The following is a 27,946-nucleotide window of genomic DNA, read 5'->3' as shown; positions in this document are numbered from 1 at the left end:
GTTTCCGGGGAGCAAATACACCACACGCTGGATTTAATCACAGTCAACCTGCGTCACAGTCCTTCCAAGCTGCAAAGAGCTCATGAAGCCCTGTGACCTCCTGACACTCGTACGGGCAGAGACGAAAGCCACCCTTTTTCCCACAGAGGTTTCTTAACACCCAGGATGGCATCTGCTCTGTGCTTTTACCTTTGGCTGCCCCACCGAATGCCCACCCCTATAATAAAATTGCTGGGGAAAATGTTAAGAAACACTGCAAAACCCTTTTGAGTAAAAAGGAGAGACTGGTCACTGCAGACCCCCTGCAATTCCCAGCGTTCCCATGGGGATCCCAAACAGCACTCTTCTCCGGATCCAAGAGACGGCCTGGCCCTGCTCCCTACAAGGCCGTGGGCACACTACTCTGAGTGGGCACCTTCCTGGTGGTCATGGCTTGTTGGCAAAAGGCAACGAGCTGTAGCAGTTCGTGCCCTGGGGCCTCTCTCTGCCCTGGGAAAATCGTGTGTTCTGGAGTCAAAATCAAAGGCTCTCACGCAGGTTCCTGGGGCAGAGGAGGGCCTCTCAAAATCAGCCAGCTGGGAGACTCTAACCCCTGGTGCTCCCACGATCTCAGAGGCAGGAAAGGCACATGGTCAGGTCCACACTGGCCTTTAAGGCCTCTGCCTGGACACGTCGCATGTCATCGGTGATGGCAGGTCAGGTAGCCACACCTGACTTAAAGTAAGGGGACAAGTGACCAGACTGATGCTAATGCCGAGCCCCGAGGGCCCAACAGCTTCTGCCAGCTGAGCCCAGAGGTGCGACCCTTTGCTTCTGCTCCTGTGCAGGAGCCTGGCCTCGAGATCAGCCCCTCGGCCAGCTCATCTGTCCCCTCCTCTCCTCCGGGGGCACACTCAGGGCTTCACCTCCCTAGTCTGTGAAGGGAACAGTGAGGGAGGGTCCACGGCACGCCAAGCCCTGGATGGGACACTTCCACATGCACAACCTCACTTGGTGCCCATGCTGACTGGCTCGGTGACATCACCTCATCACAGGGACAGGACACTGAGGCCGGAGAGCAGGAAGCTAGGAAGGAACAGATGCCTGGTTCCCGACCACAGGGTCTGAAGACATCATTCACCCCATCTTTCCACCAGTGATCCCTAGGAGCCTCCTACCTGCCAGGCGCTCTGCTGGGAACAGGGGCTACGCAAGTTAAGCAATGCAGACCATCCCATTGCTGTGGAGCTTGCAGCTTAGCAGGGGAAAAGACAGGAACCAAAAAAATGACAAGGTCGAGTATGCAGTCACAAACCTAAACAACTGATCAGAGGGTCCTGGTAGCAGGAGTGTCTTGTGGGGGGCAGATAGGCAGGAAAGTGTGAGGCACAGGGTCTGAAGGATGTTAACTGCAGGGGGCAAAGAACATTCTAGAGGGGCCAGGGATGCATGCAGACAGGGTGTGGGGCCACCCACCTCTTCCACAGGCACCTCCACGTGCACATCTGGGGCCTCCCTGACTTCCAGGGCTCCTTGGGTTTCCTGGTTAGGAGTCTGGGCTTTAAACACATCACCATCTGCAGGAAAATAACACAGACAGTGTTTTCAAGCTGACATGCATTGTACCTTCTCTGATCCAAACCAGAGTCACAGCTCAGCATTCTCAGAGCCTCCTGTATCACTGTCAGGCAGCCTGGTCCAGGGACTGCAGGCCCAGCACACCACTTCCATCTCCCCACTGCCCTTGATTCTGCTTTAGTCCAGGTGCTGGCCTTGGTGGCCCTCCACATCTGCACTGTGTCCACAAAGGTCCCAGATGCTGGGAGTCCGGGTCATCCCTGTGTCTCACCGCTCATGGGACTCAGGCCAGAGACAAATACAGTGAGCTTTCGACAAGTGTGTATCCAGCTCATTCAGTTAGAAGTAAATGCAAAGCAAGCACCAGACATCAACATCATATTTTAAGGTCACACAGATGTACTCCTTCAAAACATATTCAAGAACTGGGCTTAACGAGGTAGGGGTTGAAGCTGTACACATGAGTGACTCAACTTAATTGGCAGATAAAATCATGTAAGTAGCATTACAACTGGATGTGTTAAATGCTTATAAAATCCCAAGATTCCTGAAAAGTTTGTCCTCATCCTGATCAAAAGCAACAGGTGACAGCAAAGAGAAAGAAATGGGCCAGGCAGTTCCTTCAACATCCGAAAGGACAGAGATGTGGCCACTGATGGGCTCATGATCCAAAATGGGAGACTGCAGTCGCAGCCCTTCCCATTCCTTGGTCAAGAGTCCTGGACCTCCCCACCCCCATGGGTCCATCCTTGCCCTTTCCAGGCCCCGGCCCTAGAAGAGTCACCCCAGGCTGGAGGATGAGGGACAGAGAGGAGAGGAAAGGGGCAGGACCCAGTGCATCCCCGAGGTTCCTCTATCTGTGCCTTTGATACTAACATTCAAGGCAGTCTTCAAACAAACCCAGAGGGCCCCCTGCAGATACAGAGTGTGCCCAAGTCCCGGGTCCAGCAGGGTGACAGCCAGGGTGTCAGTCCTAGGACACCACACTCCTCCCAGGGGGAGGGCCCGCCGTGCGCCTGGCCACCCAGGCCGTTCCCACAGAGTGTGTTTGCAAAGAAAGACACTTCACTCAGTGGTTAAATTTTCTATTGCTGTTAATATATTACAAAGTTTCAGGTCATAAAGGTTCAACCGGCTGAGGGATAGCCCCAGAGGGTGCCTCAGATCAGCATGACCTCGGTGCTCAGGCATCTGCCTGGCCCACCAGGCTGCAAGCTCCGCAAATGGAAGAAACATGTCTGAGCATCGCTGCGTGTCCAGACCAGAGCCTGGCGCAGAGCAGGACGATGCTTTGTCCTGGGGTGCAGAGCACGGGGGTAGGGGCGGGCGACAATCAGAGAAAAGCATCAAGGAAACAGCCAACTCTATAGCTTGAAGCAAACACAGGAAGAAGCAGCAAGCAAAGAGGAGAAAACTGAAGTCATTCTGTGTAGTGCTGAGAGCCAAGGGAGAGGACAGCACTAAGAGAAAGGTCTTCCAAACTTGTCAGATGCTGCGGAGAAGGCAAGGGGACCCCTCCCTCCAGCCACTCTCCTCTCTCTCCACAGCTAGCCATGGGACCAGGGTCTCCTAAGTATTCATCACACCTACAGGGAACACGGCCACGGAAGCACCTTCTTCAGAGCCTGGACCCCCATCAGAGCTAATACCGGTAGTAACGGTAGCATGAATAACACTAGCAACAGTAGTGCTAACAGTAATAGTAATACTAATAACTATTAATTATTATTACTGTTTTATTATTAGTAATACTAATAACAGCAATAATAATAATAGTAACAGTAGCACTAATGGTAGTGATACCAGTAGCACTAGTAATAGTAGTAATGGCAGCATTAATAGTAGTGGTAACACGATCACTAATGATAATGGTAACGGTGGTGCTAACAGTAATAGTAATACTAATAATAGTAGTAACAGCAATAATAATAATAATAGTAACCGTAGCACTAATGGTAGTGATACCAGTAGCACTAGTAATAGTAGTAATGGCAGCATTAATGGTAGTGGTAACACGATCACTAACAATAATAGTAACGGTAGTGCTAACAGTAATAGTAATACTAATAATAGTAGTAACAACAGCAATAATAATAATAATAGTAACAGTAGCACTAATGGTAGTGATACCAGTAGCACTAGTAATAGTAGTAATGGCAGCATTAATGGTAGTGGTAACACGATCACTAACAATAATAGTAACGGTAGTGCTAACAGTAATAGTAATACTAATAATAGTAGTAACAACAGCAATAATAATAATAATAGTAACCGTAGCACTAATGGTAGTGATACCAGTAGCACTAGTAATAGTAGTAATGGCAGCATTAATGGTAGTGGTAACACGATCACTAACAATAATAGTAACGGTAGTGCTAACAGTAATAGTAATACTAATAATAGTAGTAACAACAGCAATAATAATAATAATAGTAACAGTAGCACTAATGGTAGTGATACCAGTAGCACTAGTAATAGTAGTAATGGCAGCATTAATGGTAGTGGTAACACGATCACTAACAATAATAGTAACGGTAGTGCTAACAGTAATAGTAATACTAATAATAGTAGTAACAACAGCAATAATAATAATAATAGTAACCGTAGCACTAATGGTAGTGATACCAGTAGCACTAGTAATAGTAGTAATGGCAGCATTAATGGTAGTGGTAACACGATCACTAATGATAATGGTAACGGTGGTGCTAACAGTAATAGTAATACTAATAATAGTAGTAACAACAGTACTTATAGTAATAGTAACAGTAGTGCTAACAGTAATAGTAACAGTAATAGGAGTAACAGTAGAGCTAATAATAGGAGTAACAGCAGCACTAATAGCAGTGTAGCAGTAGTACTAACAGTGGTAGTAACGGTAATACTAATAATAGTAGTAACAGTAGCAGTAATGATGCCAGTCACAGTAGTGCTCACAATGGTAGGAACAGTAGCACTCATAATGGTGCTACTTTATTAGCACCAGCAGTGCTAACAGTAATACTAATAATAGTAGTAACAGGCCAACAATAGTAGTAACAGTAGCACCAGTAACAGTCGTAGCAGTAGTGCTAATGGTAATACTAACAGTAGCACTAACAATACTGGTAACAGTAGTACTAATAATGTTAATAATGATAACAATAGTACTAGTGGTAGTAGTTGTAGCAATAGCACTAAAAATAGGAGAGGGACTGGAAGGAGTGCATTTTAAACTACCTCCTTTTAAAATCACTTCTGAAATCTAGTCTTTTAAAAGTCTCTCATACTCCAAAGAATTCAGATGGCTTTTATGCTCACATTTCCCTCAAAAGGTTGACTTGCTTGTTGGTTGTTTTTTGTGTCAATGGCCCTTCAGGGAAAACATGCCCACCCTGACGTCCGGAGAGACAACAGAATGAGTTCTAAGTCCTGTGTTCATCTTGGGCTTCCTAACAGGAAAAGCCCACTGTCCTCAACCATGGAACTTTGTTTTTTAACTCTCTTCACCACAGCCCTACACGATAACCAATGTATTAATAAATCAGACAGTTACAGCCAGGATTTTATTTTATTTTTTTATTAATTAATTTATTTTAATTGGAGGCTAATTACTTTACAATATTGTATTGGTTTTTGCCATACATTCGCAAGACTCAGCCATGGGTGTACATGTGTCCCCCATCCTGAAACCCCCTCCCACTCCCCTCCCCATCCCATCTCTCAGGGTCATCCCAGTGCACCAGCCCTGAGCACCCTCTCTCATGCATTAAACCTGGACTGGTGCTCTATTTCACATACGGTAATATACATGTTTCAATGCTATTCTCTCAAATCATCCCACCCTCGCCTTCTCCCACAGAATCCAAAAGTCTGTTCTTTACATCTGTGTCTCTTTTGCTATCTCACATATAGTGTCATCGTTACCATCTTTCTAAATTCCATATATATGTGTTAGTATACTGCATTGGTGTTTTTCTTTCTGACTTATTTCACTCTTTATAATAGGATCCACCTCATTAGAACTGATTTAAATGTATTCTTTTTAATGGCTGAGTAATATTCCATTGTGTATATGTACCATAGCTTTCTTATCCATTCATCTGCCAATGGACATCTAGGTTACTTCTATGTCCCGGCTATTATAAACAGTGCCGCGATGAACATTGGGGTACACGTGTCTCTTTCAGTTCTGGTTTCCTTGGTGTGTATGCCCAGTAGTGGGATTGCTGGGTCAAATGGCAGTTCTATTTCCAGTTTTTTAAGTAATCTCCACGCTGTTCTCCATAGTGGCTGTACTAGTTTGCATTCCCACCAACAGTGTAAGAGGGTTCCCTTTTCTCCACACTTTCTCCAGCATTTATTGCTTGTAGACAGTCAGGATTTTAAATCACATCATTGTCAGTCAAATCTCTGCAGGATGAAATCGGTCTGGAAAAGCGTATTCTCAACCTGGCAGCATTCTGAATTGCCAGCAGCCACACGGAATTTCACCTTACCTGCCCCACTCTGGATTAAAGGTTCTGCCTTTGGTTTCTTTTTTCCTTCTTTGGCAGAAACCACAGAATCCTGTGTTTTGGGTGAAACATTGACCTGTTTATGAGTGTCTTTCACCTTGGGATCCTCCTAACATACAAACAAAGAATAAAAAGCAGTTAGGATGGATGCACACAGTCCATCTAATCGGTTATTTTGAGAAGAACCAGGGAAAGCACATGCTCCTCGGGTGATTTGTAGGAGAGGACCCAGGTACCTCCAAGAGATCCCCCTTGTTGCACCACATGGACCATGCTATCGCCTACATTTCTCTTCTGTAAAGTGGCAAAAATACTCCTCTCCCTCCTCCGAGGAGCACCAGGGCAGCACCTCGGCAGGAAGGGAAGCGGTTCTCTTCCCAGATGAAGGGACCGTGTGCCTGGGAGAGGAGGGCCTCTCAGGAGGGCCTCCATGGGGCGGGAGGCAGGTCTGCAGGGGGTCGCTGGGGCTCTCGAGACACTCCTGACAGCCTCCGAAAAAGTGCTTCAGCAACAACCACCAAACTATCGCCACTGGAACCTCAGGGAAGGATGCAGCACCCCTAATTAAAAAAAAAAATAATGCCTGGCAGGTGTGTTCAGGTTACAACTGAGGGGAACTCAGATTTCTAAAAAAAAAAACAAAAAACAAAAAAACAAACCTATAAACGATAATAACAAAGCATAACCAGATCACAGTGTGAGATGAACTAATTCTGAGCACCATTCCAATTCTGCTCCATCTTTACATACAAGCCATCTTTTTTAGTTCTCCTTTATTCCTTCTTTACTGAAGTATTTGGAAGTGAATACAGGCAAAACTATATAAATAGATACTTCTCGTGAGTTCTCGATGTCACTTAAGAAAATGTCAAACTAAAAACAACTACCTTGTACCACTTATATATGGCACTATCTGTGTATTATGCAAACTACTAGGGATTTCTTCCTTGTGGACATTAAAGTGTGAAAACAGTCCTTCAGCCACATATAGGCACCACGCAAAATCTTTCTATCTATCTTAGGAAGCTTTCCTGCAAGCTGAAATTGTGTTCATAAGTATAGGAAGCAAGGTCTTGGCAGAATTGGTTTTAGAAACAGAAAATGGTATATGATGTTTGTGTCTTGGAGGCAGCTGGAGGCTGGGGTTTAGAAAACGTGCTTGGTTCTTCCTGGCATGACTCACATCTCCTTGTCACAAGCATTTCCATCTTTGGCCTCCAAGAAAAAGACACCATATATGGAGCTTATTATCTCTGAAATAGCGCTCAAAGGACAGTGACAAGGAAATATCACCCACCCTCATTACAACAGCACAAAAGCAGAGAGGATACTGAGCAAACAGCACAGAGCAAACACACCCATCGAGCTCAGACACCTGCTCCCATCGCCCCAGGAGTTCGCAGGGCAGCAGGGCAGCAGGTGAAGGCAGACACATGCACTATTTACACTACTGGGCAGTTTCCTGACAATAGAGACAGAAGCCCCTGCAGAACCGCAGGATAGTCACCCCATTCAGGAAACAGGCCTTGACACAGACCTCTAGCTAATCCACCATCCACGCTCCAATCTGGTCTCAATACCACGATGTGCTCTGTAGACCCTAACTCAACCGCAGACCCAGCCCAGAAAAACAACAAAATAACAATTCCACTTTCAATTTCCTTCATCTTTCTTCCTATTAAAAGTATTTTTGGAAAATAAACCTGAGGCAAACTGAGTTTACTACTTTGGTGTTTTGAGAAATAATATTAACCTGCAGAGCTGCCATCAACCAGTCCAGAGAATTTCATGGACTGTATAAGCAGAACAGTGGAGTGGGTAGCCTTTCTCTTCTCCAGGGGATCTTCCCAACCCAGGGATCAAACCCAGGTCTCCAACATTACATGCAGATTCCCGAGCCACCAGGGAAGCCCATGAATACTGGAGTGTGTAGTATATCCCTTCTCCAGGGGATCTTCCGGACCCAGGAATCAAACTCGGATCTCCTGCATAAGAAGATGGATTTTTTTACCAGCAGAGCTATCAGGAAAGCCCCAAAATGAAAGCGTTAGTCATTCAGTCATGTCCAACTCTTTGAGCCCCAAGGACTGTAGCTCACCAGGCCCCTCTGTCCATGGGATTCTCCAAGCAAGAATACTGGAGTAGGTTGCCATTTCCTTCTCCAGGGCATCTTCCAGACCCAGGAATCGAACCCGGGTCTCCTGCATTGCAGGCAGATTCTTTACCTACTGAGCTATAAGGGAAGCCCTCCTATTAAAAGCAGTTTTGGAAAATAAGACTGAGGAACACTGCACTTACTACTCTGTGGTGTTTTGAGAAATAATATTTTCCTGCAGAGCTGTGATAACCAAACCAGCTGTTTTAATGCTACTGTAACGGATCATCCAACACATGAAACACAGCCTCCGAAGGTCACCTGGGACGAATGAGGCTGGGTCTAATTGACGAACGCAACAACCAATTCAGAGGCCATCCATCCTCACACCTGCTGGCCAAAGGGGCTTCTCTGGCTCCCCAGTGAATGCCCTGGTTCCAAAGCGGGTCAAGACCTTCCATCAACAAACCAGTCTCGGCTTTGAGCATTATCAGTGTAGAAGATTCACCAACATTGGAACCTGAGCGTTGCATCCCCAGGCTGCCGGAAGATGACAATAGCACTGCCTGACTGTCCTGTGACGCTGTGTGGACTTGACCTCGTCAGCCGGCAGATGTCAGCTCCAGAGTGTTTATCTCACACTGAGCTTCACAGTCTAGACCTGGTTATCAAGGTGTGGGTATCAGGCGCCCACACGCACTCACACTTGCGTTCCAGTGCTGCTCTCGGTTCACTACTATTTGCTTACAAACACTTGGGTTTTATGGCCAAAGAGACGTAGGTAATACTAACATTCTGATTGTGGATATGATATAAATACAATGCTCATTAACTATTTACCAATATTTTATGGAGACTTGCACCATATAATATCATTTTAACAAACAAACACAATTTTAAGTGTTTGTTAAATTAACCATACTTCTCTGGAAGGTAATAGATACCTTCTTTGGAAGATACATGCATGCATGCTAAGTCATTCAGTCATGTCTGACTCTTTCTGACCCTATGGAACGTAGCCTGCCAGGCTTCTCTGTCCATGGGATTCTCCAGGCAGGAGTAAGCTAGCCCTTCAGGTGGTTAGGGTTATTTACTTGGCAGGGTAACTGTATCAGTCAGGATATATTCACAACAGAAAACACCCCTGGAATTTCAACAGAGAGAATTTAATATAAGGGATGGTTAAGTAGTTTTGGCCACCTGACGTGAAGAACTGAGTCATTGCAAAAGACCCTGATGCTGGGAAAGATTGAAGGCAGGGGGAAAAGAGGACAACAAAGGATGAGATGGTTGGATGGCATCACCAGCTTGATGGACATGAGTTTGAGCAAGCTCTGTGAGTTTGTGATGGACAGGGAGGCCTGGTGTGCGGCAGTCCATGGGGTCGCAAAGAGTCGGACATGACTGAGTGACTGAACTAAACTGAGGTAGTTTTGGAGAACTGAAAAGGAAAAAAAGGGGATACTGAGTAACCCACAGCTGAAACCGCAGGATGAAGCTGCCACTCCCAGGACTGCAGGGACACAAGGAGCTTGAAGGAAAGGACCCCGAGACCTCCGAGACAGCGCCTGAGGCTGACAACTGATGGTGTCTTTGATTAGGCATGATGAGGCTGGTTCTAGGAGTATCCCCCAACCCAAAGCTCAATACAATAATTGTTAACCACTGGTCAGAGAAGACTGCATGCTTTCTCCCTCCTCTGCCTTGCAGAATCGAACAGAAAGTCAACTGGCAAAGTAGAAATATAGTTCTCATAGTCCCAACCCTAGCATCACAAAGCAGAGTGTTGAAGTGTGGGTTTGGACTGAGAGACGATGGTGTAATAACTGGAACAGCTCTCCACTTTGCCTACTCAATATCCGTGCACAACTTTCTACATCTATTTCAACTTCCGTTACAGCAATAACAAACTGCAACTTTTCTTTGACAAAAGACAACTGTCCTTTGTAGAAATAGGCATTCTCACCTTTTCCACAAAAAAGAAAAGATCGCAAATGTTATTTTAGTGATCTTTGGGTGATGTCAGTTACTCCTCAACTTTAGTTATTAGAGTCCCTTCTGAATATCCTGTAAGCTAAAGATGAAACTGTAAAGTTAACCACTGCCATTAATTCTTACAGTGCAAAGGAAGAAAAAATTAGTTTGTATATACACAAATACATAAGCACACAGATTTATAGAAATACATTAAGCAAAGAAGAAAACATTTGGGGATTGGTCCTCTCTTCTCTCTGGTCATGAGCCTGTAGTTGATACTTGTAACTTCCCCTACTCATTCATATTTCCTTTGCTCTGAGCCAGCAACTATACCAGGTGATATGATCCAAAGCTTCATTCCTGAAGACTCTGAATCCTCAGTGATCCCCTCTTGTCTTGGTTACTGTCATTTCCCACTAACTTTTGCAGTGAGAACATAGAGGAGAAAATGAAGATAGGGGACACAGAGGAGACAGACTCCCCTGACATGGCAACTGGTGACTTGGGTGGGAGTAGAGAACAGAAATCTAGATGTGCACTAAAAATTTTACACAGATGTGACCCAGTTCTGGTTTGAGTTTGAATGCAGTGAGATCTGGGCTTTAAGTAGGGTTATCAACTGCCCTGGTTTGCTCCAGACTGAGGGATTGCCCAGAACCTGAGACTTCCTGCGTTAAAACGGGGAAAGTCCCTGGAAAACTGGAATGAGTTCATCACCCCAGCCTACTATGAACTGGCGAAGGCTGATTAGTGACAGGAGCTTCTTGGCATGAGCACCGAGTCACCTTCCGGGATAACTGGTCCTTAGGGAATAAGCAGTCAAGCTGGGTTAGATGACCCAGTAAGAAAGCATTAAGTGGTACAGGGAAGTGGTGATTCTTAAGACTCCATGGCAACTGTCATTCAGATCCATCCCCAACCCTGGGAACCCATGGGTCCAATGTGAGTTCTAGGGAGAGAAGAGATCGGGGATTAAATCTTTGACATCCCCTGTTCAACCGAGTGTGACCCAGAGGGGACAGATTCTTTCTCACCACAGACCACCCACAGCTCCAGAAATGGAAGGCTCTAGCGTATTAATGACCAGTTGAAGATAGGCTGGAAGGTTACAAGGGATGGGGAGGAGGAACTTGGTAACACAGATTGGCACACAGAAGCTCTGAAATACTCAGCAGCACAGAATAACATTTACGCAGGTGGGGCAGAAGTCAGTGAGATTAACCTCACAGGAGCAGGGCAGGAAGTAGGGAGGCCAGAGGAAACTTGGCAAGTTAGGATTTTCTTGAAGCAATTCCCGGTGGAAGGAAAGGATGAGGTTAATTTCCTTGTAATATTGCGCCATCTAGTGCTAGTTTTTATGTACTCCTTGGTCCTAGTTCAGTTGCTAAGTCTCTTTGAGACCCCATGGACTGCAGCATGCCAGGCTTCCCTGTCTAGTTAGATGCTTAAAAAGAAGCAGATGAATTAAGAGTCTGAGGACAGTTTCCAAAGTCATCAGTCACGTGTTCTTTTGTTAATCTGACAAATATTGATTGAATATAAGCCAGTTACTTTTCTAGGCACTGAGAGGACAGCTGTGGACAAAAACCCTGAACTCATGGACACTTACAGCCTTGTGGGGATGATAAATAAGTAAAGTATATAGTATGCTATATGGCTATAAATTTTGAGGAGAAGAAATAAATTAAGGAAGAAAGAATTAAGTTTAAAATTTTGGAGAAGGGGACTCTATAAATTTAGACCAGGTGATTAGGGAGGCCTCACTGAGAAGATGACCTCCCTGAGAAGCTGAATAAAACACAGGGATAGTGAGGAACCTGACCTGCTTCCTGAGAAACCAGTATGCAGGTCAAGAAGCAACAGTTAGAACTAAACATGGATCGACTGACTCATTCTGAACAGACAAGGCTGAATGCTGTCACCCTACTGGTTTAACTTGTGTGCAGAGTACATCAGGCAAAATATGGGGCTGGATGAATCATAAGCTGGAATCAAGATTGACAGGAGAAATATCAACAATGTCATATAAGCAGATGATACCACCCTGATGGCAGAAAGTGAAGAGGAACCAAAGAGCCTCTTGATGAAGGTGAAAGAGGAGAGTGAGAAATATGGCTTGAAATTTGACATTCAAACAACTCAGCTGATTCATGTTGATGTTTGAAAGAAAACAACAAAATTCTATAAAGCAATTATCCTTTGATTAAAAAATTAAGTTAAAAAACTAAGACCATGGCGTCCAGTTTTATCACTTCATGAAAAATAAAAGGGCACTTACTCCTTGGAAGTAAAGCCATGACAAATCTTGACAGCATATTAAAAAGCAGAGACATCACTTTGCTGACAAAGGTCCATAATATAGTTGTGTATTAGTCCATACACAAAGGTCCAACTATAGTTGAAGCTATAGTTTTTCCAGAAGTTGTGTGTAGATGTGAAAGTTGGTCCATAAAGAAGGCTGAGAGCCGAAGAATTGATACTTTTGAATTGTGGTTCTGGAGAAGACTCTTGAGAGTCCCTTGGACTGCAAGAAGATCAAACCAGCCAATTCTAAAGGAAATCAACCCTGAATATTCATTGGAAGAACTGATGCGAAGTTCCAATACTTTGGCCTCCTGATGCAAAGAGCTGACTCATTGGAAAAGACCCTGATGCTGGGAAAGATTGAAGGCAGGAGGAGAAGGGGGCAACAGAGGGTGAGATGGCTAGATGGCATCATCGACTCAATGGACATGAGTTTGAGCAAACTCTAGGAGATAGTGAAGGACAAGGAAGCCTGACGTGCTGCAGTCTTTGGGGTCGCAAAGAATTGGACACGATCGAGCGACTGAACAACAATGAAGGAATTCAGAAAGTGGGTACAGAGGGAACATATCTCAACATAATAAAAGCCACTTATGACACACTCACAGCTAACATCATACTCAGTGTTGGAAAGCTGAAAACATTTCCTCTAAGATCAGGACTAAGACAAGGATGTCCACTCTCACCACTTTTATTCAACATAGTTTTGGAAATTCTGGACACAGTAATCAGGGAAGAAAGATAAAAGGTGCTCAAGTTGGAAAAGAAGAAGTAAAACTGCACTGTTTTTAGATGACATGATGCTCTATTACACGTAGAAAACCCCCCAAGCCCCAAAAATCCCACCAGAAAATTGCTGGAGCTCATCAATGAATTTGGTAGATTTGCTAGGTACAAAATTTTAATATACAAAAGTCTTGTGTATATACATATACATATATACTATCAGAAAGAGAAATTAAGAAAACAATTTCACTTACCATCATATTAAACATAATAAAGTGAAAAGCGAAAGTGATAGTCGCTCAGTCATATCCAACTCTTTGTGACCCCATGGACTGTAGCCTGCCAGGCTTCTCTGTCCATGGAATTCTCCAGGAAAGAATACTGGAGTGGGTTGCCATTCCCTTCTCCATCAAAAATAATAAAATACCTATGAATAGACCTATCTAAGGAGACAAAAGACCTATACTCTGAAAACTGTAAGTTGCTGATGAAAGAAATTGAAGATAGCACAAACAGAAAAATAAACTGTATTCTTGGATTGGAAGACTGAATATTGTTAAAATAACCATAGTCCCCCAAAGCAATCTACAGATTCAGTGCAACCCTTATCAAATTACCAATGGCATTTTTCACAGAACGAGAACAAAAATTTTAAATGTATGGAAACAACAAGACTTCAAATAGCTAGGATGATCTTGAGAAAGAACAGAGCCCCAGAAGCACACTCCCTGACTTGAGGCTATACTGAAAAGCTATAGTTATCAATACTGTATGTACTGGCACAAGAACAGACAAATAGATCAATAGAAAAGGATAGAAAGCCCAGAAATAAACCCACACACTTATGGTCAATTAATCTATGACAAAGAAGGCAAGAATATACAATGGAAAAAAGACAGTCTCTTCAATAAGTGATTCTGGGAAAACTGGACAGCTGTATGTAAAATAATGAAATTAGAACTTCTCTAACACCATATACAAAAATAAAATCTAAATGGATTGAAGACTGAAATGTAAGGCCAGATACTATAAAACTCCTAAAGGAAAACATAAAGCAGCACACTCTTTGATATAAAGTGCAGCAATATATTTTTGGATTTATCTCCTAGAGTAATGGAAATAAAAACAAAAATAAATAAATGGGACCTATTTAAACTTAAAAGTTTTTACACAGTAAAGGAAACCATAAACCACAAAAAAACAACCTAAGGACTTGGAGAAAATATTTGCAAATAAAGTTACTGACCAGTGATTAATTTCCAAAATGTACAAACAGTTAGCATAGCTTAATATAAAAAAACAAACAAACAACCCAACCAATAAATAGGCAGAAGACCTAAATAGACATTTCCCCAAAGAAGATATACAGATAACCAACAAGCACATAAAACCATGCTCAATATTCAGTTCAGTTCAGTTCAGTTCAGTTGCTCAGTCGTGTCCAGCCCTTTGTGACCCCATGGATTGCAGCACGTCAGGCTTCCCTGTCCTTCACTAACTCCTGGAGCTTGCCCAAACTCATGTCCATCAAATTGGTGATGCCATCCAACCATCTCATCTGTCATCCCCTTCTCCTCCCACCTTCAATCTTTCCCAGCATCAAGGTCTTTTCCAATAAGTCAGTTCTTCGAATCAGGTGGCCAAAGTATTGGGGTTTCAGCTTCAGCATCAGTCCTTCCAGTGAATATTCAGGACTGATTTCCTTTAGGATTCACTGATTTGATCTTCTTGTTGTCCAAGGGATTTTCAAGAGTCTTCTCCAACACCACAGTTCAAAAGCATCCATTCTTTAGCACTCAGTTCTCTTTATGGTCCAACTCTCACATCCATTCATGACTACTGGAAAAACCATAGCTTTGACTAGATGGACCTTGTTGGCAAAGTAATGTTTCTGTTTTTTAATATGCTATCGAGGTTGGTCATAGCTTTTCTTCCAAGGAGCAAGCTTCTTTTAATTTCATGACTGCAGTCACCATCTGAAGTGATTTTGGAGCCCCCCAAAATAAAGTCTGTTACTGTTTCCATTGTTTCCCCATCTATTTGTCATGAAGTGATGGGACCAGATGCCATGATCTTAGTTTTCTGAATGTTGAGTTTTAAGCCAACTTTTTCACTCTCCTCTTTCACTTTCATCAAGAGGCTCTTTAGTTGCTAACTATTAAAAAATGCAAACCAAAACCACAATGAGGTATCACCTCACACCAGTCACAATGGCCATCATTAAAAAAAATCTACAAGTAATAAATGCTTGAGAGGATGTGGAAAAAAGGAACCTTCCTATACACTACTGATGGAAATGTAAATTAGTGCAACCACAATGGAGAACAGTATGGAGGTTCCTCAAAAATACTAAAAATAGAGTTACCATATTATCTTGCAATCCCACTCCTGGGCAGATATCAAGAGAAAACTCTAATTTGAAAAGATACATGCACCTTGATATTCATAGCAGCCCTGTTTACATAGGCAAGACTTGGGAACATACATTTAGATTCTTAACCCATTTTGAGTTAATTTTTGTAAACGGTGTGAGAAAAGGGCCTAGAGTTACTTTTATGAAAAGATTTTCCCTCTCTGACTCAATTTCTTTTAAGATATTCTAATTTTCTATTTCTTCTTTTATATTTTAAAAGCCTTGAAAGTTAAAGCAAAAATTAACCATGTTAAGCACTAATGCTTTGTTTAAGGTACTAAGTGTAAAGTTTCAAGCTAAAAGAGACAGCCATCACTTAGTAGAATTCTTCAGTAATCATTTTTATTATGAAATATTTCAGACATAAACATGTGAAGATTATTATAAGGGACATGTATCAACAATGAAGCTTAAGAAATAAAACATTTCACATCTAGAGAAAGCATACTGTATTTCCCTTTCGAATTGCATTTCCTTCCTAGCATAAAAGTAACCATAATCACAAATTTGGTAATCATTCTTGCAATTCACATCCTTATATTTTTGCTTATGTATATGTCCCTCAATAGTATGTAATGTTGCTTTGCATTTTGTAAAGTAATACATAAGTGATATATAGATATATTTTGTGTACTTCTACATGGAGAAATGTTTTTGCTGAAGTTTTCTATTTTGTCATTTGTTTAGAGATAATTTGGAATTGCTTATTGAAGCATTTTTTTTCAGTGAAACAAGAATTGGATTTTTAATTTTTAAATTAATTTTTATTAGAGCATAGATTCACAATGTTTTGTTAATTTCTACTGTACAGCAGAGTAAATTGGTTATACATACACATATATCTACTCTTTTTTAGATTCTTTTCTTATATGGGTCATTACAGAGTATTGAGTAGAGTTCCCTGTGATACACAGTTCTTACTACTTACTTTTTAATATATAGTATTGAGTATATGTCAATTCCAATCTTCCAACTTATCCCTCCTCCTGAAGCATTTTTTATGATGGCTGCTCTCAAATCCTTGTCAGATAATTCAAATATTTGGTTTATCTTTATATTGATATCAGCTGATTGCCTTTTCTTCTTCAGGTTGTGACTTTTCCGGTTCTCGGTATGATGAGTGATTTTTTTTTTTTTTTTTTTTTGTATCCTGGATGTTTTGAGAATTAAGTTATGAGACTGTGGATCCTATTTAAGTCTTTTCTTTCAGCAGGCAGTCACCCTGTTCATGTTTACTGCATAGTCCCTTGCTTACTTTCTTCGGCTTTGGTTCCAGAGCCTGGAGAGTGCCTTTCTGGTTCACCGTGCCCGCCTGGCACCCCCAGGGCTCCTGTTTGATCCTGTTGATGCTACCTGCAGGGCCCAAGTGCACTTTCCCAGGCAGGTCCTGCTGGAGGGAGTGTGGGAGATGCTGGGCCACGGGGCAGTTACTGCTTCCCTGAGCCTGTTCTCAAGGCTACTACCTAGGGCCTGCCTAATCACTGATGGTGCTGCTTAAGGAGGGTGGAAGGTGCTTTCCTGGGCCCCCAATGCTACTAGGGTAGAGGATGGGTGGAGGATGCTGAGCCTGTGGGACAGAGTGTTTCCCAGGAACTTCTTTCTAGGGCACCGTGTGCCAACATGCTTCTTATTCCATCTGTGCCGGTGCCACTGAGGGAGGGAAACATCAGCCCGGGCCTCCTTCTCCCTCTAGCACTGGGAGTCACCCTTTACCACCGAATTGTGGTCCAAGAGATTGTGGATATAGCTCTCCCTCTGCTGCGGAGTGGAGGGCCAGGAGGCCCCAGGCCTGTTGGGACTTCTGGGTGGAGTCAGGCGCCTACTCTTGCAGGTGCTGCTGGCGCAGGCAGGGCAGCCAGGGATGGGGTGAAGATGGGGTTCCCCCAACTAGGTCTCTGCTGTCTCTTTCCTGGCCCTTCAGCCAGAGATACCTGGCTTTTGCTGGAACTTTAAAAAAAATCTGTACCTTTTGGTGGTTTGAGTTGTGGGCCTTCTTCAGTACCCATCCAAAATATATGGGAAGCAAAGAGAAATCCCAGGGGACATGCCACCCTATTGTTCCTCAAGTCCTAAGGTCCCTAGCCAGCCTGCCTTCCCCTTTCCACCTTTCAGAGTTCTTTTATTGTTGTCTGTAATTATTTCCAGGATTTTCAGTTGTATTTTGAGAAAAGTAAAAGGAAAAGTGAATCTTTGTCATCTCATCTGGGACCAGAGGTTGCAGAGAAAGTTGGCTATTTTAGTACTGCAACGTGTATATCACCACATGTAAAACAGATGACCAGTGCAAGTTCAATGCATGAAGCAGGACACTCAAAGCAAGTGCTCTGGGAGAACCCAGAGGGATGGGGTGGAGAGGGAGATGGGAGGGGGTTCAAGATGGGGAGACACATGTGCACCCGTGGGGCATTCATGTCGATATATGGCAAAAACTACCACAATATTGTAAAGAAATTATCCTCTGATTAAATAAATTAATTAAAAAAAGAAAGTGGGCTATTTTATTTCATAGTTCTTCCCTCACTTCATTTGCTCACATTTTGTTATAAACAGCAAGAAAGAAGCTTAAAAAATCTCTTTATAAAACCAAGCATGTTCTGTTTTCCATATAACTGGAGGGGGCAATGTTGTCATGCTTTCTGTCTCTACATAACAAAGATCTCCCTTCCTACAGTTTCCAGTAATATGTTCCTCACTTCCCTTTGAGCTCTCACTGACAACGTCCTCGAAGTTCAGATTTCTACTAACAGTCCATTCAGAGAAATGTGGGTTCTGTCATGTGCTGGGAAATCTTCCCAGCTTCCATCCACTATCTAGTTCCCAAACCACTCCACAGTTTTAGAATTTTTAGTGGCATCATCCCCACTTTCACGTACGGTATCTATATTAGTTATCTATCGCTGTACAACAAATTACCCCAGAACTTAATGTCTTAAAGCAACACATCTTTATTATCTCAGTTTCTGTGATTCAAGGATCTGGGCATGGTTTCTTCTACTTCTGGGTCTCTCACAAGGCTGCAATTAAGGTATTAGCTGAAGATAATGTGAAGACTCAACTGGGGAAAGATCTGCTTTGAAACTGACATAGTTGTTGGCAGAATTCAGTTTCTTGAGGGTTGTTGGACTGAGGGCCTCGGTTCCTTTCTAGCTGTTGGTTGGTGACTGCCCTTGATTCCTTGCTGAGAAAGTCTCTCCAACATTTCAACTTGATTAATCAAAGACAGCAAGAAAGAGGTCTGCTAGTAAGATGGAAATCACAACCTTATGTGACCTCATCATGGAATGGACAACCCATCATCTTTGTCATATTCTATAGGTTGGAAGGAAGTCACTACATTCAGCTCATACTGCAGGTGGGTGGGTGGGAGGCAGTACATAAGGACCCGAATACCAGGATATGGGGATCATTGGAGACCATCATAAGGTCTGCCTGCTACAGTCATCATCATTATTCCTTACAATTTTAGTGTTTTTTATAACCAATAATTCTTATCTTTTATAGGCTACTTACTAAGACTCAGTTTTTCTCCCATAAAAGAGGCTTAAAATCATGGCTTATTTTTTACTTTAGAACCTCCAGTTCTTACAACTGTGCTGTAATGCCTCACTAATTTATGGAAACGTAGTGGGTATGACTACCTAAAGATTCTTTGTTGTTGTTCAGTTGTTCAGTCATATCTGACTCTTTACAACCCCATGGACCACTGCACGCCAGGCTTCCCTGTCCTTCACCATCTCCCAGAACTTGCTCAAACTCATGTCCATTGAGTCGGTGATGCCATCCAACCATCTCATCCTCTGTCATTCCCCTCTCCTCCTGCCTTCAATCTTTCCCAGCATCAAGATCTTTTCCAATGAGTTAGGTCTTCCCATCAGGTGGCCAGAGTACTGGAGCTTCAGCTTCAGCATCAGTCCTTCCAATGAATATTCAGGGTTGATTAAAAATTCTTATGGAGGTGATTACTCCCTTTCCTGAACCATCATACTATTTTAGCCATGTCTTCCTTATGAGTTTTTGGTAATTTTCAACTTGTTAAAAGAAATATTTGTAGTTAGTTTTATCTCCCATGCTAGACTGTAGGCTGCTTGAAGACACATTATACATTTTTGAAACATTCTTTCTATTTCTGATGCCATCTAATATATTTACCATGGAATTCAGTAAATATATAGCTTTTTTAAAAAATAAAATTCTTGCATTTTTAAAAATGAACTCAGTATCTTTGCAACAATGAAAGTAAGATACATATTTGATAGAATATCTCTAGCTCACCTAAGTTTAATCAGGTACTAGATAGACTGAATACTAATTGAGCAGATTAATCACAAGCAATATATATCTCAACACTAAAAACCTGAGTAAGTAATTAATGAATGAATTGACAAATATTTTTTCCTTTACACCTATCCCTGGGCGTCCCTTGTGGTCCAGTGGTTAAGAATCTGCCTTGCAAGGCAGGGGACATTGGCTACGTCCCTGATCTGGGGAGATTTTACATGCCCGTGAGCCACAACTACTGAGCCAGTGCTCTAGAGCCCATGCTCTACAACAAGAGAGGCCACCACGATGAGAAGCTTTTGCACCGAAACTAGAGAGGAGCCCCACTCGCTGCAACTGGAGAAAGCCCGCATGCAGCAAAGAAGACCTGAATGTGAAAGTGAAGTTGCTCAGTCATGTCAACTCCTTTCAACCCCATGGACTGTAGCCTGCCAGGCAAGAATACTAGAGTGGGTTGCCATTTCCTTCTCTAGAGGATCTTCCCTACCTAGGGATGGAATCCGAGTCTCCCACACTGCAGACAGACTTTTTACCATCTGAGCCACCAAAGAAAACCTAGCACATTCAAGAATAAAAATAATCAATTAAAAAAAAATCCCATAGGTATTTATGTGTGTATCTATCTACTTATTTATCTGTTCTTCTATCTATTATTTTTTTTGAACTAGAATCTGGATGTGTTTCTTCATAAAACATTCATTTTATGCCTCCAAAATATTTCTACATTATTTATATATCTATACCTAAATCATATATGACATCATTACTGTGTATTAACATTAGTTAATATTCATTTATTTGTAATCTAGCATAAGTTAGATTTAGGTGGTTCAAAATTGAAAGGAGAAAGTTTCTTTTGGAAGATTGCACATTTTTCTAATTTCCTAAAACTGAAAATATTAATGAGTTTCATATTTGAGGAATTATTGTAATGAAGCTGTTAATCCACAAACCCATCAATACAACCATCAAACATTTTTTGACTGCCATGCTATCTTGACACATTTAATTTGTGGAGGGGTTCTAAAACTTGGATCCCAATTGTATTCTGGTGATAATAACTTAGTCGGTTTCTTGATAAAAAGATATTTGTTTAGGTGATGTTCATATGTGCTGCTAAGTTGATTTTTAATGTCTTGAATAGCTCCTTTCTGATATTCTCTAATGAGGTTTAAAACCTCCTCAACTGTGCCACCAAAAATTGCACTATGGTAGTAGAAATCTCCCTCTTCAAAAGGGATGAAAGCTGCTGATTTAAGTCTTCTCTCATAAGGGAAAGTGTCACCATCTTTAAAATACCACCATGCACTAAGTTGAGCTACAGATTTTCCCAGGGTTTCCACTCCAAAATCATCCTTGAAGACCTGGTCTGCATTCATAACGAAGAGGAAGTTGACTTCATACTGGATGTGTGTTATGATGTAGTCAAAAAAGTTATTCATGTATATGAAATAAAAATCTTTCCCTGTATCACTTTTGACCATTAAAAATACTTTAAATGTTCGAAGGGGACCTAAGGCTATGGGAGGCAGGGTGGAGAAGATATCCAGCAAGAAGTAAAAGACAACACTGTAGCCAAACAGGAAGTGCTTGTTTGCAGACTGGATGAAGTCAGTCAGGCTCTGATTTGAAAACCTGTGAAACATGAAGAACAAACACACAACACAAAAGACTTATTTTGCCAGAAATCATCAGGAGATTACCTGTCATTTAAACATTCTAACATTGCTTCAGTCATGTCCAACTCTTTGTAACCCTACGGACTGTAGCCCACCAGGCTTCTCTGTCCACGGGGGTCTCTAGGCAAGAATACTGGAGTGGGTTTGAGACCATGTACAAGCCCCTGTGTTGTCTTTTGAAATATACTGCTGACTCAAGAGTTAATGATTGGGAAATGGGAAGACGTGGAAGCAAAGAAGAGCTGTTGGGCTAAGGAACTGGTAACAATTTAGAGTATAATTCTGCTATGTAACAGAATCACCAAACTCTCAGTTTCCTGGAAGATATAGACAAAGGCCTGACACACATTCCTAAGCTGTTTTTACAGGAAGTGGAACCCCTCCAGATGAAAACTGCTGACAACAAGAACATAGACCCTAGACTGGTTGACACCAGGTTGATGATGCTTGAAGCTTCACCTTGATGGCCAACCAATCCAAGACTTGTCCACAAGCTGACCATGCCCTGCTCCTTGAACACTATAAAACTCCTTACTGCCCCCTCCAAGGTGGGTCACATGGCCTTCAGGGCATGAGCCCACTGGGGCCCCCTTTGCCTGGCAAAGCGATAAAACTACTCTTTTCTACTTCGCCCAAAACTCTGTCTCCTTGTTTCTATTCGGCACAGGTGAACAGAGGCCGAGCTTAGACAACAGGTTGCCATACCCTGCTCCAGGGGATCTTTACAACCCAGGGATCAAACCCACATCTTTTATGTCTCCTGTACTTGCCAAGAGCAAAATGGGTTCTTTACCACTAGCGCCACCTGCAAAGCCCATCATTGTTGCTTAAGAACTATACATAGGTAAGGGTAACGCAATTGGGTCTAAAACTTAAATGTATTGGTTAGTGAAAGAGACTGTGGTGATCTTGTGGGCCTAAGAAGAACCATCGAGTTTGTTGTGAAAACTAACTGGATATAAATGAAAAGATTCCCATGGAGTATTAAGGATTCAGATCTGGCTGAAGAAAATAACCACTAAAAATAATTATATTGTCAGCCAGAAATAATGGTTAGCGCTATTCATAAATATCTCTTTAAATGTAGAAAGTCTATGGGTGCTTACTTATCCACATTTCTTCCCAAAATTAAAAAAAAAGAGGGGGGTGAATATTAGTAGTGCCTACTTTCTGGGAACACATATTACAGCCAAGCCTATGGTGATATTCAGCCTTTTGTAGTATTTTTGCAGGACCGGTCTATTGTAAGTTCCTTCCCATATGACTGGAGCAAGCCAGTTGGTTGTTGTTATTACATCAGGACGTTTTCTGTTGAACAGACAAGAAACAAAGCAATCAGGTACCACTTCATTATGAGAGGAAAGGTTGCTGTCCAAGTGATAATAACAAATGATTATCATGTGCCTACTATGTTCCTGGAATAGTGATTAAGTGCTTTTTCCATTACTTATTTAATCTTTGCAATGTCCTATAAGTTCCATTATCATCCCTATTTTTCATATGAGGGAATTTAGGTCACAGATTTGTTGAGTAAATTGCTTGGTATTACATAGTTAATAAATGGCAGTCAGGCTTCAAGATCAGCCAGCTGGGCTTCCGAATCTTTACTTCAGTCCTTACGCCATACTGCCTTTTGAGCCCAGGGATTTTTTTCTTTGAGGTCTGTGAAAGCGAAAGTCACTCAGTCATGTCCAACTCTTTGTGACCCCAAGTACTATACAGTCCATGGAATTTTCCAGGCCAGAATACTGGAGTGGGTAGCCTTTACCTTCTCCAGGGGATCTTCCCAGACCAGGGATCAAACCCAGGTCTCCTGCACTGCAGGCGGATTCTTTACCAGCTGAGCCACCAGAGCTCTGACTACAGCTTAAACTGAAGTAGCCCCGTGTCTGGACATTTCTCTGATTGTTCCTAAAGCAGACAGAGCCACTGTCTCCTTATATTCCCTCCCAACCGCCAACTTCTCCTTTTCCTTTTTCTTCCTCCTCTTTCCTAGAAGATCAAAGGATTCTCTTTTCATTTCTCCTTAATGCTAGGCCCCATCACTGCCACCTGGAAGAAAATGTTGTTCACAAAGGAAGAATAATGTTGGATTTGCTTGTAATAATAACAAAATGGCAGCAGAAGCCACAGCATTCGTAATAAATACTTTGGCTGGAGGCAGGGTGTTAAACTATTAAAGTCAATTAAGACTTTTCATTTTGGAAGGAACTGAATACAAAGTGAGAAGCTATTTTGCTATTAGTGATCACAGGTATCAATCAGAAACAGACCCATTACGGTTAGGATATGTCAACCCTTAATAGCATATTAGTTATAATATAATAACAAATTCTTCAAAACTGCCCCTTTTACTGTTTTAGCTTATACATTTGTTTATTTTTTATACATTTGAACCCTCCCTGTTCTTAGAATTAATAGTCAGCCACTTCTATTTGGCTCATAAATCTCAGACTCTACCTTAAAACTGTCCAGATGTAGCCTTGTCACAATTTCTAAGTAATGATACTTAGAAATGAGACTACAGATGCAAATCAGTGTCTGAGACAATGAAAGGGTTTGAAGATTCTCTCTCTCTTTCCTCATTAGATCAAAGATCTGCTGCCAGAATGAAAGAAAAAAGCATCTCTGAAAGCAGGAGACAATAAAAACTTGTGTTTAGAAATTGTTTGATAAAACAGAAGAGGAAGAAGAGTCATTAGATTTATAGTGGTCATTAAATTAGATTTAGACTATCAGTACTAAACTCTTCCCCTGAGAGGCAAGTTTGGCCAGAGGACATCCTCTGAAAGGTGGACAAGATGACCTGCCCTCCAAGTGTTAGCCACATGCCTTGTCTAGCCTCCCTTGTGGCTGGCTTAGTGCCTGTATAGAGAGAGGCCCCAGCTACTTGGACTCCAATGGAGTTTTTGCATGGACTCAATGACAAGAATATTTCCCAGCAATGAGTGCCAACTCTGAGTTGTGAATAATATACACATATACATAAATACACATGTGTATCCAGACTTTTAAAATCTTGTTTTACAATAAAGAAACAATGTACACTTATCTGCATCTTGATTTTCTTACTCAATACAACCTTGTGAAAATCCTTCCAGGTTGTTCTGCACAGAATCTTATTCATTTTTAATGGCTGCATGATATTCCACAATGTGGAGTTTAGCCATTTCCTTATGAATAGGTATTCATTTTATTTCTGGAATTTTTCTCACTATGAAAAATGATACAATAAACTTTCTTCATCTTGTATCTTATGTATCCTTGCTGTTATTTTTATAAGCTAGTCCTACAAGTAGGATTCCTGTTTGTGTGTGTTCATTTTTATTAGATGTTACCCAGCTGGTTTTTTTTAAGTTTTATTTGTTATTATTATTACTATTATTTTGGCCATATGGCACAGCTTATGGGATCTTAGTTTCCTGACCAGGGATTGAATCTGGGTCTATAGCAGTGAAAGCACCAAATCTTTTTTTTTTTTTTTTTTTTAATTAGTTGGAGGCTAATTACTTCACAACATTTCAGTGGGTTTTGTCATACATTGACATGAATCAGCCATGGAGTTACATGTATTCCCCATCCCTATCCCCCCTCCCACTTCCCTCTCCACCCGATTCCTCTGGGTCTTCCCAGTGCACCAGGCCCGAGCACTTGTCTCATGCATCCCACCTGGGCTGGTGATCTGTTTCACTATAGATAATATACATGCTGTTCTTTTGAAACATCCCACCCTCGCCTTCTCCCACAGAGTCCAAAAGTCTGTTCTGTACTTCTGTGTCTCTTTTTCTGTTTTGCATATAGGGTTATCATTACCGTCTTTCTAAATTCCATATGTATGTGTTAGTATGCTGTAATGTTCTTTATCTTTCTGGCTTACTTCACTCTGTATAAGGGGCTCCAGCTTCATCCATCTCATTAGAACTGATTCAAATGAATTCTTTTTAATAGCTGAGTAATATTCCATGGTGTATATGTACCACAGCTTCCTTATCCATTCGTCTGCTGATGGGCATCTAGGTTGCTTCCATGTCCTGGCTATTATAAACAGGAAAGAACTAAATCTTAACCACTGGACCTCCAGGGAATTTCTGGCCATTTCACTTTAGACTGCAAGCCAGTATATGATGCTTAATAATAAAGCACAAGCCCTCTAATTAAAGAATGCCTTCTACCATTATTACCATTACTACCAATATTATTACAAATATTATGTAATGGTTTGTTGTGTTACGAAAGTGCTATCATTTCAATCAGTCAAGATGTTTCATGTGTTATTCTACAAATATTGAGTGTCTACTATATATAGGATTTTTTTTCTAGGTACATTCTTTTGGGAGAGGCAGATAATAAATGAATAAACCTGCCAATAAGTATTACATCAGAAGTTGATGAGTGCAATGGAGAAAAATAAAGCAGCATGAAGGGAAAAGGGAATGGGAGGTGCCATTTTATATGAGTAGTTGGAGAAGGCGTCACTGATAAAATAACATTAGAGTGAGTCCTGATGGAAGTGAGAGAATGAGCCATTTAACCACACAGAGGAAAACAGAAGGAACAAAGGCCCTGAGGTGAGAGCCTACTTGGTGCATCCGTGGAACATCAAGGAGGCCAGGTGTGGAGTGAGGGGACAAATGTTGAAGATGTTAGGCAGCTATTTTATCTATAAATTTTTCCTATTTTAAACTCTTTGAACTCTTTGAAAAGGTATCTCCAAAGAGTATTAGTTCTTTATGTTCATAACAGCAAAAACCTGGAAAGAGTTCAAGTGCACTTTGACCAAGCAGTATATGAACAAACTGGGGTATATTTCCACAGTCAATTAATATGCAGCCAGCAAAATGAATGACAGTGATATGCAAATTGGTGATGAATTTTAGCAATCTAATTTTAAGGGGAAAAAAATAAGTCCTTGAAGATTACATACATCATGGTATCCTGGGTATGAAGTCATAAACAACTAAAATTTTAAAATTGACTTCCCAGAATACACTTGGAAGATATAAATTTTCACTTAAAAAAGAAAGCAAGAGGATGATGAACCAGGATTTAGGATTGTGGTTATTTCAAGGGGTAGGACAAGGAGATAGACTGGGGGTATTGAAAAGGACACAAGCTAGATATTGAAGTTATTATTGTTGCTGTTTGGTTACTGAGTCGTTTCCAACCTTTTGTGACCCCATTAACTGTAGCCCTCCAGGCTCCTCTGTCCATGGGATTTCCCCAAGTAAGAATACTGGAGTGGTTGCCATCTCCTTCTCCAGGGGATCTTTCCGACCCAGGAAGACTGAACCCGTGTCTCCTGCATTGGCAGATGGATTCTTTACCACTGAACCATCACATGAAAGCCCTGTTGAAGTTATAGAACTTGTAATTTTTTCTTCATTAAAAATAAGCAAAAAAACACAAATAAAGTGAATTTTGCATGAATAATGATGAGAGTCAGTCATGAAGCAAGGATTATTATTAATCTAATTCTCTGCAACTGCAACCCATTAAAAATATAAGTACAAAAAATGGATGAAATATAAACAAATAATACACATAGAGAATGCTCAAATTCAGTAAGGATTAAAGAAATACAAATGGAATGGAGATATTTCAATTAAGCTTTGCAAGTTACAAAATGTTTGCTACTCCATTAACTTTTATCCTCTATAGATTAGAAAATAAATAGTACAATTATTAAAGGGCAATTTAGCAACCTAAAGCAAAATGTTTATATCCTCTTAAACTAATGATTCCATAATGGGAATTTATCTTATAGATAAATTCACACAGCAGTTAACAAAAATATATGTACAAGGTTATTCATTGAAATATTACTTACAATAGCCCCCAAGTTGCAAACAATATAAAACCAACAGGGAATGGTTAATAATTAAATTATGGTATACAGCCATTATAAAGAATGAAATTTCCCCCTGAATGTTAATGCCAAAATCTAGAGGACTTATTAATGACATTTTTCAAGCTGTTACTAGACAGATTTTTTTTCCCCTAATAAAACCAGGAACATTAAACCAAACAACAGCTTTCTCATTATGACCCTTAATTGCCTAATTCTTGATAAATAGGTCCTAGGACTGTATATAAAAACTTTTAAAAGTAAAAAAATCCAAGTCCTGGAAACCTCCCAGTTTAGCTACAATTTGATGATGGAAAAAAAAAAAAAAAAAAACTCCCCATTCAAATAGAGTTATATTAATATTATTATATTATACTTTATATTATATATTAATATTATACTATTATTATGTTATTGTAATATAATATTATTACATTATTATAATTTTATATTATTGTTATTATTTTTGAGTAAAATTTTTGGTTCTTACTTAGGATTAAACCAGTCTGAGAGCTGAGGTTCTCCTGTTTCTTGATCCCTAGGTACAAAATGAAAATCATGTAAGAGTAATCTGCTCAT

General features: G+C 41.2%; 1 protein-coding gene across 1 annotated transcript; it reads right to left on the bottom strand.

Moving 5' to 3' along the window:
* Window positions 1-43: 43 nt before the first annotated feature.
* On the bottom strand, window positions 44-27,946 carry LOC133065284 (N-acetyllactosaminide alpha-1,3-galactosyltransferase-like 1). Its single transcript, XM_061156096.1, has 7 exons — window positions 27,858-27,946; window positions 22,690-22,830; window positions 20,818-21,478; window positions 16,821-16,955; window positions 6,033-6,159; window positions 1,456-1,556; window positions 44-217 (listed from the first exon to the last, which is right to left on the bottom strand). The coding sequence occupies exons 1-7, from the start codon at window positions 27,944-27,946 to the stop codon at window positions 44-46; spliced, it is 1,428 nt and encodes a 475-aa protein (XP_061012079.1).

Source organism: Dama dama, chromosome 11 (genome assembly GCF_033118175.1).
Source record: "Dama dama isolate Ldn47 chromosome 11, ASM3311817v1, whole genome shotgun sequence".
In the NCBI taxonomy this organism is placed as follows: Eukaryota; Metazoa; Chordata; class Mammalia; order Artiodactyla; family Cervidae; genus Dama; species Dama dama.
Note: the sequence above shows the minus strand (reverse complement) of the source record. Positions and strands in the feature narration are given on the sequence as shown.